The sequence below is a fragment of the Wickerhamomyces anomalus genome (genome assembly GCF_001661255.1).
Source record: "Wickerhamomyces anomalus NRRL Y-366-8 unplaced genomic scaffold WICANscaffold_4, whole genome shotgun sequence".
Classification (NCBI taxonomy): Eukaryota; Fungi; Ascomycota; class Saccharomycetes; order Phaffomycetales; family Wickerhamomycetaceae; genus Hansenula; species Hansenula anomala.
The window spans coordinates 712,565-727,179 of record NW_017567113.1 but is presented as its reverse complement, the minus strand read 5'-3'; the positions used below and the strand labels follow the sequence as shown (position 1 = coordinate 727,179).

At 31.7% G+C, this 14,615-nt stretch overlaps 6 protein-coding genes across 6 annotated transcripts; 3 read left to right on the top strand and 3 right to left on the bottom strand.

Annotated features, from left to right (window-relative positions):
- Nucleotides 1-18: 18 nt before the first annotated feature.
- On the bottom strand, nt 19-1,334 carry ADA2 (chromatin-binding transcription regulator ADA2; the record flags this gene model as incomplete). Its single annotated transcript, XM_019185738.1, has 2 exons — nt 19-123; nt 147-1,334. 2 exons carry the CDS (start codon nt 1,332-1,334, stop codon nt 19-21), a joined length of 1,293 nt encoding a protein of 430 aa, XP_019038084.1.
- Nucleotides 1,335-2,359: 1,025 nt separating this feature from the next.
- On the top strand, nt 2,360-2,980 carry RPS17B (40S ribosomal protein eS17; the record flags this gene model as incomplete). The annotated part of the gene is made up of 2 exons (XM_019183538.1): nt 2,360-2,398; nt 2,567-2,980. The coding sequence occupies 2 exons, from the start codon at nt 2,360-2,362 to the stop codon at nt 2,978-2,980; spliced, it is 453 nt and encodes a 150-aa protein (XP_019038083.1).
- Nucleotides 2,981-3,120: 140 nt separating this feature from the next.
- ECM11 (Ecm11p) lies at nt 3,121-3,993 on the bottom strand (the record flags this gene model as incomplete). The annotated part of the gene is made up of 1 exon (XM_019183537.1): nt 3,121-3,993. One exon carries the CDS (start codon nt 3,991-3,993, stop codon nt 3,121-3,123), a length of 873 nt encoding a protein of 290 aa, XP_019038082.1.
- Nucleotides 3,994-5,502: 1,509 nt separating this feature from the next.
- WICANDRAFT_79422 (uncharacterized protein) lies at nt 5,503-5,958 on the top strand (the record flags this gene model as incomplete). Its single annotated transcript, XM_019184888.1, has 1 exon — nt 5,503-5,958. One exon carries the CDS (start codon nt 5,503-5,505, stop codon nt 5,956-5,958), a length of 456 nt encoding a protein of 151 aa, XP_019038081.1.
- Nucleotides 5,959-6,052: 94 nt separating this feature from the next.
- WICANDRAFT_31757 (serine/threonine-protein kinase) lies at nt 6,053-7,792 on the bottom strand (the record flags this gene model as incomplete). Its single annotated transcript, XM_019181877.1, has 1 exon — nt 6,053-7,792. One exon carries the CDS (start codon nt 7,790-7,792, stop codon nt 6,053-6,055), a length of 1,740 nt encoding a protein of 579 aa, XP_019038080.1.
- A 1,143-nt stretch (nt 7,793-8,935) lies between these two features.
- WICANDRAFT_22521 (serine/threonine-protein kinase) lies at nt 8,936-9,733 on the top strand (the record flags this gene model as incomplete). Its single annotated transcript, XM_019180949.1, has 1 exon — nt 8,936-9,733. A coding segment is annotated over one exon (798 nt), but the record flags the coding sequence as incomplete, so codon positions are not given.
- Nucleotides 9,734-14,615: the final 4,882 nt, after the last annotated feature.

Sequence of the window (14,615 nt, the reverse complement as noted above, 5' to 3'; positions counted from 1 at the left end):
CTACCAATTTGTACACATTCATAACCAATTTTGTTGACGGAAAAATTCATAAATTCTATTAGCTTTTGTTGAATCAATCTTTAACAATTCTTTACACGTTTTTTTTTCAAAATCCCACCAGTTCTTAAACTTTCTCTAAATAGCACTTCCTTTATGGCAATATAAGGTTTTGGTAAAATTTTCAATGTTAAACATAATTCTTGTTCTTCATTACTTAACAAATTAAAATCATTTGAATGTTGAATCTCATTTATAGATAAATTTTTATTTTTCTTAATAAATGATCCATCACCATTCAATGGAGTTCTACTTCTTGATGTAGATTGATGTTGTAATGAATTCACCGTATGTCTTGAAGTTCCATTATTATTACTAGTAGAATTAGAATACCCATACCTTTGTAAATTTGCCAATCTTTGAGTCTTGTCCTTTTCATATTTTAACCCACCTTCAATCGTTGTTAATCCATTCTTTCTCCATTCTTGTAATTGTTGAATTCTTGAACGACAATACAATTCACTCAACATATCTTTGGAAAATTCTTCAAAATCTTGAGGATTCATAACACGAGCATATGCTTTCAATTTATTAAACAACTCTCTTTCTTCTTTACTTCTCTTCTTATCAATACTTGCATTTTTCCTATATTCTAATAAATTATTCTCAAATAATAATCGCTTCTTTTCAGCTCTTGAAGTTAATCTTGAATTATAAATATCCAAAATTGCCAACTTCAATTCAATATCCGTAGTTTGATCATCAGGATCGAAAATCATATCCTTAACAGTAATCTCAGCTTCATTTTCAAACTCATGTTCAAATTCCAATCTCCCAGGCATAAAACCTTGCACTTCATGACACAATGGAACACTCGCAACAGGTTTCCTTGGTGGTGGCAACGGAGCATTCCTCCGTTCATCTAATCTTCTCTTCTTCTTCTTGGACATCTCACTTGTAGAAATGTATGAAAAATCTTTATCCATCTCTGGGATTGGATACTCTTTACTCTTTAGATAAACATCTTCATAATGTTGAGAAACTTCATCCTTATTACGGCCCCCAATATGCTCACTAACATCTTGCCAATTCCCCAACCCGAGAGATTGTGAACCTTGGATCAATGCTAGTTCTTCATCAGCTCCCCAATCTTCATCAAATATTGGGAATGAATTAGTTTCAATTATTTTATAATCATGATATGGTTTATGTGTCCCAGTGTATGATCCACTCGCAAAACAGGGGACACAAAGATCGTATTCGGGACATATGGCACATGATATCCTGACACGGTTCGTACAGTCTGATGCACAAACATCACAATGGAATTTTGACATGTTGTGATTTGTGGAGGTGTATGGTTATCAAGTTGTGGTAAAAGGGTTTGTGAAGGATGGAAAAGATTGGGTTTATTTTGATGATTCTAATCAGTTGTCTGGTCCCGATGTTATTGATGATGTGTTTTATTGATTGATGATGATGATTTATTGATTTTCTTAATGTTGCATCAATGTTGATGGTTGGCCTTTTTATCGTGTACCCAATTGTTGATTTTTACACTCGTGAAGACAAAAATAAAAACCAATTCGCGGAAAACATCAGTTTACACGTGTAGAATTGGCAGTGGGAAACATGATGAGGAAGTCCACTTTAAACCGTATTTAGATCTGTTAAACTGAGATAAAAGTGCTGTCTTTTGAGTGATACTGTGTGTTGGGTGTATTTTATCTTATATTAGAGATATATGGATGGTGAAGTATTGCTTAACTGTGTTCTACTTCTTCAACTACATCATCACCTGTTAACAACTTTTAGGACCAGTGATGATTTGAAGGGTACTTAGCAATGAAAGCATCAAGAGAGTAATCAAGCTAAGTACACTTCTCATAAATCTAAATAATGTATTGTGTCAAATTCTATAAAAACAAAAACAAAATTGAAAAGCCCTGAATTCCACATCACATGACCTTTACCATTAGGGCTTCTCACACCCCAACACCATGTCTGCCCCTACCGCTAGTTTCCCACCAATTTTCGCACTCAAATTTTTGAAAATTTCCCCCCAAACAAAAAAACCAAACCAGAATCTTATCTCAGCAATTACGTAAGTTTCACTACCACTGGCTTTGGATTGTGTGAACGAAAAAACCAAAAAAAACTTGTTGAAATACTTTTCAAACAGACATTTCAATAGAACTTGATTAACAGGAACATATAGAATTATTGATTCAAAATGGTATGTGATGATCAATAAAAGATGGAAATGATGAGATTATATTTTATGAGATATGTGTTGTACTGGGTTTAAGATTGTAATGTTCAAAAAAGAGAGAGAAGAGAATTAAAGAATAATCAAATTTCGATGAGACAAGGAAATGATAGAAATGAATCAAGAAATGAAGTAAAGAATCAATATGAAAGTCATTATGAATCAGAGTGAAAAGGAAAGAAGCAAGAAAAGTCCAAGACTCTAGAAACTTATGATCCATAGTGTAGCACTTTCAAAAATATCAATCAAATCAAATCTACAAGCTCACCAAAGTTTCCATTACTAACTAATTTTAAACAGGGTAGAGTTAGAACAAAAACCGTTAAAAGAGCTTCAAAAGTTCTTATTGAACGTTATTATCCAAAATTAACTTTAGATTTTGAAACCAACAAACGTTTAGCTTCAGAAATTGCTGTTATTCCATCAAAACGTTTAAGAAATAAAATTGCTGGTTACACTACTCATTTAATGAAACGTATTCAAAAAGGTCCAGTTAGAGGTATTTCTTTCAAATTACAAGAAGAAGAACGTGAACGTAAAGATCAATATGTTCCAGAAGTTTCTGCTTTAGATTTATCAAACACTAAAAACCAATTGGAAGTTGATCAACAAACTGCTGATTTAGTCAAAACTTTAGGTTTCAAATTACCATTATCTGTTGTTTCAATCTCTTCTCAAAGAGCTCCAGAACGTCGTTTCAGAAAAAGAAACTAGATTAATATAAATAAAAGAAAATATTAGTTGGTTTTTTAGTTTTGGGGAATAAGAAGAAGTTTTGTATAATTTGAAATGATATATAATCTTTAGGAAATAAAGTTGTAGAAGTAATGATGGTTAGCAAATTGTGGATTAAATTATTTAATGAAATTTTTAATCTCTTCACCTAAAGTTTGTAATTTATTCATTTTTTCATTCAAGACTAAATCTTCATTTTCTAAAGAGTTCCCATATGTATTAATTAAACCAAAGATTAATTGAAATTTTAAATTTAACTTGTTTCTTGATTGAATAATTTTTTTAACAATTTCATATTGATAATTAATTAATTGGAAACCTTGAATTGACCAATTTTCAAAATTTTTAGAACTTGATTCAATATATTTTTGTTTAATTAATTCATCATCAATATTTGAGAAAATTTCAATTAATTTTAATCCATCAATTTCATTATTATTTTCAATTATTGATTCTTCAATTGGTTTAAAAATTGATGGTTTTTTCAAAATAACTGGTTGAGGTTTAGATTTTTTCAATGGGTTAACTGTATTAGTTGGAGTGATTTCAGTTTGATCAAAAGAACGTGCTTTTTTAGATTTGATTGGTTGATGAGATGAAGGTGTCTTGATATCATTAATCCTTTTGGAATCATTTTTCTTACTTGAAGTTGATTTAGTTGGAGTATCTTCATCATCATCAGTATTATTGATTTGTTGTTGAGGTTGAATATAGAATTTTGAAATGTTTAAATCTTCAATTGATTTTAAATTTGGTTGTTTTAAAATCTTTTCATTTGGTGTGATAGGGATCTTGTCAACATTTGAGTTATTTCCATCTTTTTTATTAGTTGGCCCAATAGATGAAGATGAAGACCCAGTTGAATTGGATTTATTGATTGTTTGAGGCTCTAATTTAATAGTGACATGCTTTTTCGGTTTTGAAACACCTTCAACTTTGACTTTTGGTTCATTAAGTGCTGATATTGATGATGATGATTTAGACGCTGTCATAATTGAGACTTGAAAGTGTGTTAGAATTGATCCAAGCGTCATGGTGGGCTATGAAATGGGTATATCTTCAGACATTTTCAGTGGATTTAATCAATTTATTCAAGAATCAAGATCTAGTATGAGTTTCGACGGTTAACTGATGTTGTTGTTGTTGTTGTTTTGAATTTAAATCAATTTTCTGAAATCAAATGTTTATCTGTCATTTTGAGACGTGTAGATTAAAACTGATAGGGCCACTTATAAGGGCACAATATTATGAGTACATACAAATACAACCACTTAAAAGCAATAAATCCTAGAAAATTGTATTAATAATTTGCTCAACAATTGTTATAACTGTTTTGGGTTGAATAGTGCAGGTTAGTTTAAAGGCTTTTTGAAAAAAATTTAAAAAATAGCTGTTTTACGATTTTGTTGACTTTGATAGTTATAAATTAACTTCAAATTTTTAGAAATTCAAATTCTGACAAATTCGATTTTTGGTTTTGACGCCTTGAAAGAGCTACAATATAATAAGCAATAGCAAATTTCACTATTTTAGTAAGTTATATGACTTTATCATTGAAATTGGTGTTCTTAAAAGTATTCTAGCTCGTGTCACGTGACTAGTATAATTTTTAACGTCTTAAAGACGGCTAGCTAATTAAAATTAAACATTTAACTATGTAGGATCAAGGCTTGTAAACACACCATAGCCCTGGCTTTAATACAAAAGCTCCACTACTTGCAGTGCCTTATAAATGTCTATTATTTGAGTTGGCTAGCCATAATTTTTGTGCCAAAGTCTAGCCCCGGCCTGCGCAAGACAAGATAACTCCGAGATTAGATTGCAGCAAATAAGATCGATGATGATGATGATTCATGAAATACAAGAGTTTAATTATCATGTGAATTTAATCAGCTGATCAAGGAGAACAAAGGAGGGATAAGTATGAGTTCTTAATATGGTGTGTAGTACAGTAGTCGAATTTGAGGTCATAAGATTATTAGGTATCCAGACATAGAGAGGCCCTTGAATGGTGCAACTCTGGAGGTATTCCTTAGCTTCCGATAGCACAAGTCTTGATTAAACGAGAAGGGGGTACCTAATCATGAATCATTATGAATACTACTTACTACCTACTACTCAGTAATCAAATCACAAAACAACCACAATACCTCTTGTTCACACTGTGGCTATCATTATTATTGCTCCGTAGTCTAAACACTGTTCAGCACAACATTGGAGATCACATTAAACCACCTCAACACAATCTAAATTTCAATTGTCATCAATTAGAGTTTCACCTATACTAAAAAAATTCATGCCCACTTTATTTCTGAAAAATGGGCGCAATAATTTAATTTCTGTCTTTTCTGACAGAAATTTATTTGGAATTTCTGCAGCAAGCGAAAAACGGTACCTCAGACGCTACCAGTATAAAATGATCTGGAAAGTCCAATATTCAGTTTTTTAGCAAGTAACAATCATCAATATCTTGTTGTAAATAATACACCCACCAATCCATAATGAATACTATATATATGGTCCATCCAAACAACCACTTGACAAAATTGGATAAATTCACTATTCCAAATTTGGAATCATACAAAACAGCCCTTGATTCACAAATAAATAAATTGACAAATTATAATTCCAAAACATCTGTTGAAGATCGATTATTAAATTATAAACAAGTTGAAAAAAACTATATTGGTGCTTATTTGAATATCTTGAAACTGTTGGAAGGTGTAGAGAACTGTTGTACTACTGATGGATGTTATGATTATGAACAAGAGGACAATATCTTGAACAGTATAGAGATTGAAATGATTGAGTTTAAGAAGAATGAGTTGAAGTTGAAGGAGTTGAAAAGTAATGCAACAGATGTTGTGGAACCTAGAAGGGAGAGTATTATCAAGGTGGAGGAAGATATGGTTGAAAATGTTGAAACTCATAATGTTGAAGAAGAAACTAAATCATAAACACAACTACGACAAGCTGGTTTTGTCTGTCTTTCTTAATTCTCTTTATAAAATATCTTTTTAAATAAATTTGATACTATGTAGATGTGATTGTCTATCTACTACCACTTAACTGTTCAGTACCAACATAAGTCCAACCACCAAATTGTCTTTGAACACTATCACTTAAATAATCATTTAAAACACTATCAACAGGTTTTTCATCTGTAAATTCTTTATCAAAATTTGAAGTATCAATATTATCTTTAACTGGAGGTTTAAAAGGTGGTAGATAATTTTTATCATATAATTTTTTCCAATCAATTTGTTTGAAAAAAGCATGATTTTTAATTTCTTGAGATCCATTACAACCTAATCTTTTAGTTGGATCTCTATTTAATAAATGAATTAATAAATCTTTACAATCTTTATCAAAATTATCTGGGAATTTCAATGGACTTGTTAAAATTTTACGATACATTGTTGATGTATCTTGATCATAATATGGGGGTAAACCTGTCAACATTTCATATAATAAAGTTCCTAAGGTCCACCAATCAACTGTCTTGGTATAACCTTGTCCTAATAATAATTCTGGTGCTAAATATTCTGGTGTACCACAAAATGTACTTGTTTTATCTTCATTCTTCATATTTAATTTACATAACCCAAAATCACATAATGCAATATGTCCTTTATAATCCAACAAGATATTTTCAGGTTTTAAATCCCTATAAATAATATCAAATGAATGTAAACATTCTAATGCACTTAATAATTCACATGTATAGAATCTTGCTCTTGATAATTCAAATTTTCCCTCTTTTTGTAAATGATAAAATAATTCACCTCCATTAATGAAATTTAAAACAAAATATAATTTTTCAGGACTTTGGAAACTAAATTTTAATGGAACAATAAATGGATTATCAATCTTGGCCAACACTGTACGTTCAGCTAATGTATGTGTGACTTCAGATTTTGAAACAATATGAGATTTTCTAATTGCTTTCAATGCATAAATTTTACCAGAATCTTTTTTACGAACTTGCATAACTTTACCAAATGAACCTTTCCCTATAACTTTTAATAAATCAAAATCATCAATAGTTAGGTGTTTGTTTTCATTTGGTTTGAAATCTATTGAGATTATTAAATCTCCATTAGTTTTCACATCATCTTGTTGATATTCATTATCAAATGTTAAACGTTCATGATTTTTAAAACGGATTGGATTTTTAATATTATTATCAATTTTTAAATTTATCTTTTTAGAACCGATTAAAATATCTTCATCATTAATATTACTTAGAATCTTGGGGATTTTAAGGAAAACTTGAATTTTCAATTCATTTTGAATCTTGGTAACATCAAAATTTGAAACTTTATTGAAAAAAGGATGAGAAATTGTACCATTTTCAGGTTCAATAGGTATAATAGTTTTATCAAATTCTAAAGTTAGATAAATCAATGGATTTTTCAAAATTGACGGTGGGATATTTATAATGGCTGGTAATAAATCACTTGAATTTGAAGGATGAATAGTTTCATCACCGTCATCATTAACATTCAGTTGGTTTAATCTATTGATTAAATGTTCATCACCATTAATCAATCTTGTCAAGATGGATTTATCATTCTTAATATCGAAGGGGATTTTAAAATTTGAACCATTATAAATCTTAAGAGTCAAAAGACCAGGTTTGAAGAAATTGTTGTTATCAGGTATTTCAGCCTGTTGTTGTTGTTGTGATTGATTAGATGAATTGATAGTATGTGAGCTTGAGTTTGATGAATGTGTTAGATGGTCTTGCTTTTCCACTTTTAAATGTTGGTTTGCAGTTTCTGGGGTCATTGTACTTCTCCTATCTATATCAGCATCAGAGATATTTGTTGTATCAGTTGAGGGCCTTGGAGTGCTGTCACTATCATGGCCTGTCTCTTTGGTTGAGCTGGCTGGGGACTTTGATTTTGAAGAGAAGTCCTTCAGCTTCTTTGTGAGTTTCCATGAGGACATCATGGTTGGTGATGATGGTGTTGAAGATGATGGCGTTGATGGTTATAGATCAGAAATATCTCTTTTTCAACGGTTGGGATTAGTCAGGATGAGCTGGTTGTGATCTGTTGAGGCTGTGGCAATGAGTGTGAAGGCGTTTGTTGTTGTTGATGTTGATGTTGATGAAGTTGGGCGTCTGTTGATGAATTGATTTGAAATGATTAAAGGGAGTGAGAGGAATTAGGAGGCTGTGAGCACTTTGGTTACCGGATCGGGAAGTCAACACTATAAAACTGGTTAAGTCATAGAAAGCAAGGCTAAAGCACATTTATATTAACTATAACTACAATATCTTATTAGAATAATCATAATTTATTCTATTTAATTCACATACACTCTATAACTAATATCAATACCATTCTTACATAATCACACACACAAACATTACCTAATCGCTCTGTTTACTTTTTCAACCGCGTCTGTTTTGAAAACGAGGAATGCGCTCCTTCGCCAACAACAACAACAACAAGCTCAGTTCAACGGGTCCAAACACAAGAATTTAGCACACTTACTTTGTACCATTCATTACATCAATACATCAATCAACAACTAACCAACTAATCATTCACTCACTATTCTGTTGATCAACCATTATTTCATTTCATTCATTCATTCGCTTCATCTTTATTTACATCATATTTTCCATTTACACTGATAGACTTCATAACTTCATCTCATTCATGACTCCAGAGTATGCCCTCGTCATATAATAACAACTCAACAAGCTTTGCTAAGCATGCTGCTAGAACAGCTTTGGCAAACAACAACAACATTACAAATCTACCCCCAGCAAATGCAAAACATCTTCCAAAACCACCAACTCATCAACCTCAACAACAAGATACTGAAATAGACAAAATAGTGGAATCTGTAACAAATGCTACAAAACGTCTATCTCAAATATCAACAAATACAAATAGTTCAAAAAGAAAATCTAAAAATCATGTTGGTCCTTGGAAATTAGGTAGAACTTTAGGTAGAGGTTCAACTGGTCGTGTTAGATTGGCTAAACATTCAGAAACTGGTCAATTGGCGGCCGTTAAAATTGTTCCAAAGTCTAAATTTCAAAAAAATGAAAATGGTCAAGAATCAAATACTGGTGCTTCACCTTATGGTATTGAAAGGGAAATCATTATAATGAAGTTAATTTCTCATGAAAATGTTATGGGGTTATATGATGTTTGGGAAAATAAAGGTGAATTATATCTAGTCTTGGAATATGTTGAAGGTGGTGAATTATTTGATTATTTGATTAAAAAAGGTAGATTACAAGAAAAAGAAGCTATTCATTATTTCCAACAAATTATTAATGGTGTTAGTTATTGTCATCAATTTAACATTTGTCATAGAGACTTAAAACCTGAAAATTTACTACTGGATAAAAACTTAAATATCAAGATTGCAGATTTTGGTATGGCTGCATTGGAAATTAATTCAAAATTATTAGAAACAAGTTGTGGTTCTCCTCATTATGCTTCACCAGAAATCGTTACAGGTAAAAATTATCATGGTTCTCCAAGTGATGTTTGGTCTTGTGGTATTATTTTATTTGCTCTATTAACTGGTCATTTACCATTTGATGATGAAAATATTAGAAAATTGTTGATTAAAGTACAAACTGGGAAATTTATTATGCCAAATTATCTAAGTAAAGATGCTAAAGATTTGATTTGGAAAATGTTGAAAGTTAATCCAATGGAGAGAATTAAGATTCAAGATATTTTAAAACATCCATTATTGACTAAATATAACGAATCAACATCTTCAAATAAATCTGAATCATTAAATGATTATTATTCCAAAATTGATCATATGAAATTATCAAGAGATGATATAGATAATGATATCTTGAAAAGTTTATCAATCTTGTTCCATGGTGCTACCCAGGCTACTTTAATACCAAAACTCTTGGATACAAATTCAAATCCTGAGAAAATTTTCTATTATTTATTAAACAGTTATAAACAAAAGCATCAATTGAAACAAGATAAAGCTGAAATTGCTTATCAAAATTCTAAAAAGAAAATTGGTAATGGTGATGGTTTATTGAAAAAATCAAAAAGTTTGATCAAGACAACTATAACTAATCAAGATGGTTCCACCACAATTAATTATGCTGAACAAATTGTGGAAAAACCTATAAAGACAATCACTCCTTCAATTTCCACAACTTCTAAGAAAAGAAAATCAAAGAATCCAAATGGTCAAATTGAAATCCCAGTTTCCACTTCTCATCGTCGTGGTGTTTCCTTCAATAATCAAAAGGAATCAAACATGTCAAGATCTTCTTCTAAAAAATCATTCACTAGTATTAATGAAAAATTGAAGAAAAACATTAGTTTATTACCACCATTACCAGATTTAGGTATAGATTGGTTAGAACTTGATAACAAGACAACTTCAAAAGAATTGGCAACTCTATGTGAAGAAATTTTCAATTTTGATGGTCATACTACTTCAACTTCATTGATTCCACCAACTCCAAAATCAAAAGTTAGAGCAAAACAAATTTCTCCACCTAAAAGAATTTCTCCAAGAAAACAACCATTCATAACATCATCTCCTTTGAGACAACAAACCACTTCACCTGTTAAACCATCTCCATTGAAACAGACTTCTCCAACAAGGATAAAACAAGAAGAGGAAAAAATTCATATCCCTCGTCAATTGGGTAATTTTGAAATTAATAATAAAAGATTTTCATCAGAACCTGTTTCATCAAAACCAAAAACTTCTACATTGGATCCAAAATATAAAAAAAGAGGTATAAGTAATGATAATGCTCAAGTATTGAGTAAAATTGGTGTTAATTTAGAAAGAAGAAAAAGTTCAAAGATTTTTTATTCAAAAAGTTCAACTTCTGTTAATTTAGCTGCTATTTTGAAAAAAGAAGAATCAAGAAATTTACCACCTCCATTACCTACTGAACTTCGTAAATCTTCTTCAAATTATGATGATTCAGAAATTGATTATGATTATGATGAAGATGATTCTTTCAATACAACTACACATCATCCTATACAACATGGCTATGAACATGATGTTTCATTTGATTTTGAAGTGCCAACCAAGACTGAAATTGCAACAGCTATACATTTTTCAAATGGCTCAAATGTTACTTTCCAAAATAAGAATCCAAGTAATAAGTTTTTGAAAGATGAAAGTATATTTGAAGACGTTGCAACTTTACAGAATGAAAATTTCTTGAGATTATCAAGTTCAAGATCTTCAATGATTAAACATCATAAAAGAGCAACATCAAATGGTAATCATATTGTTTCACCATCTATGGATATCAGAGGAAGTTTATACAACAATCCAAGTGATTTAGCAAAAGATGATATTCCTCATCCAATGGTTAAAATCCCAACTTTTACCAAGAAACAATCAATTTTGGAGGAAAATGATGAAACTAAAAGTACAATCTTGGATAATTCTTTATTTGCTGATAATACAATTGATGATATTGATTTAGGTACACATAAAAGAATCACCACAATATTTGATGATAATGATGATGGTGATTATGAAGGCATTGAGCAAGAAAGAACAACACCCGTCAAGGTTTCACCATTCAATGAACCAACAAGACGTCCTTCACAATTGAAAAGATCTCCATTAAGATCAATCAATGATGCTAAATTGAGATCAAGTATTGTCACACCAAAAGTTGAAGAAAATATAATAGATCTAAACCCACAAAGAGTTGCACCAAGTGCGCCAAATGAATCTGCTCCAAAGAAGATTAATTGGTTTAGTAAAATTTTTGCCAATTTGATCAATTCATCAAATACCAATTCCAATAAACCAAAAATTAACAAACATGTTAAAACGTTCCATTCAAATATTCCAATGATGGAGATTCATAAGGCTATTAAATTGATTTTACAAATAAGGGTGAAAGAAGGTACATTATCGTTGATTAAAGAAACTTCAAATTCAATAATTGCTAAAGTTCCATCACAATCATTATCAAAACCTTTGAAGTTTGAGATTAAGTTCCATTATAACGATTCAAATAATATAGAATTGATTAAATTGAATGGTCCTGTTAGAGTTTTCAAAAAATTGATTAATGCTCTTCAATTTGTTATTGAAAGTGAAGAACAAAGATATTTGGAAGATCATAGAAAGAGTAGAGTTGAACAACATCAAGTTGAAATACCTGTTTGAGGGAGAAGTGGTGATTATTTAAAGTTATGAGTTTTTTATTTTGTATATTATAGACATTTTGTATATTAGGGCCTTAGAAGCATGTACAGCAGCTCCAAAAGAAGTGAGGATAGTTATAAATTAATTTGAATAATAAACAGCTTGTAGATGCATTGTAATTTGATCAAGTTTTTAAGAGACATTGTGAAACAATAATCAGCTGTCTCTTGATAAATATCTCATCGTTAGGACCTTTATGCGAATAGTTTGGAATTCAAGTGTTTGGCTAAAGTAGCCCAAACTAAGAAGAGTGGATAGTGGATCGCATACTGACTGTTAGTGATGGTTCAGCATTGATAGTAGCTAAGTGCTAGACATTAGTGTAGGCTCGTACAATATAAGCGATCGTACTATTGGTTGTTAACAAGTAACGATTTGATCTAATAGCTTTCGAAGTACTGACATACATATGGAGTTCATAGAAGTCATAGACCGTCCATTGGATAAGCGTCGACACATAAAATAATGTTCTATCAAGATCGAATCCAACATATCAATGGAACCACAAGGAACAATAAGCTAGGTTCACATGTGATATGTATCGCTAATATGTAACAATATTATTCAACAACCAAGTCACTTTCAAAACTAATAGCTAGCCAGAGAGCTCTCTTGGACAAACAGCTAGTCGATTGTGCTACAGCTTACCTTGTGGTAGTTGAAGGCTCAGTACTTCAAGAGTACCTGAACTGTTTGAATTATGTACAATAACATGAGCTTTGGATCTTCAATTTTGACAGGAATAATAAGCGGCCTTTAGTTTCAAGGGTCAAAGTGCTCTATCGCTAAAAGGCAAGTCACCTACCGTACCGTTTTCAAAAGTTACAAGTTACAAGTTGCCTACGTCTGAAATTTCCATATATATGTATGTAATTAAAAGCATCATTCTTACAATCTTGAACTTTTCGACCAAAGGAACCTCTGCTTTCTCTAGAGTCAACTTTCAATAGTCGAAACGTTGTACTTGAAGTGTACTGTGAAGGTTCTGTAACTTCTTCGATACAACCTGTCAAAACTCAGATGTGTTCTTTTTGGGAAATAATAGGCTCGTATTAACTTTGAAGCTCCAGGAATTTCAACAGAGTTGCTTAAAGTTTAGTACAAATCTGGATGTTTTAGCCGTTCTTCTTGTACTTTCCCGTCATTTGTCGGTATTTTTGCGCAAACACTGGGCCGAGTTACCCATATAGTAACTTGTAACTGCATGGAATTTCCTGAAAGAGTCTGTTTTGCGCAAAAGATTTGTGCAATTAACGCAAAACGCACTTTTCAGACAAAAAGGAAGTTGATGGAAAACGGTTAATTTGCATGATTGAAGGGCGTGTTCTGGGATCGCAAGTTCTGGGAACTTTTTTCAAAAACCTAGAACTTGCGAAATTGGAAGTTCTAGGTTTTTGCTCAGATTGGAAAAAAAAATGACAAGACTGGACACTGTCAAACAACGAAAAACTACTTTTGGCTGAAAGTCAACTATATAGTAAATGGATATCTAAATAATACATATACCAATTTTTAGGTGCTACTGTCTAACAAAGTTTGTAGTTATCGCCAGAACTTTTGAAAAGTTCTGGCTTTTCCGAACAAAATCCACCACGAATGCGATCTGGGACCTTGCGCTTGGAACTTTTGTCACAAAAAAGTGTCGGTTTCGAGATTTTCTAGGTTTCTTACCGCTTTAGGTAAAAACTTTTGGGAACTTTTTTCAGAACTTTTGGTCCCAGAACACGCCCGAATACATATTCTGCTAGGAAGAGTAACGAGTTCTACGTGCAATAATGGAGCTCAGTATTAGCTTCTTCTTTGCTACTATAGGGCTTAACGCTGGTTGACACGACCGAAAGGCCTTCCTTCTGGCTACACCAGTCGCCTTATACTGATGCCAGATGTGTAAGTAACTTATAATCGACTGTATAGTTGGTGTGAGTGTATATGTAACCCCATCCACTGTGAAGAACAACCATCTTGGCTTGTTGTTGCACTCTGAAATACTATTGTGGGTTCATATATTTCTTTTTATAAAGACTTTCTCGAATCTTAGATTCAAAAATCGCGTATATCTCCAAGGAACAGTATTAATAGGCGCCACTAACTAGTCAAACCATGACATCTCAGTTATTGAGGTTAGTCGACACGACAGTTTAGTTCTTTACGCCGAAAGAAAGAACTAAGATAGCTTATATGAATCATAGAGATTCACGTTGGTGATGCCATCACTATTTAAGTACGCCATTAAATGTTATCTAACACCATACAAGCTGGACATTGAAAACACACAAGTTGTTTGCTGCCCAGAGTAAAGTATGGTGTCCAGTGTTCAACAAATCTCATTTGTTGAATTTATGACTTGATTTGTAGCCCGTAGACTGCAGCATAAAGCCTTTTAAAAGGAATTAAAACATTTAGTCCTGTG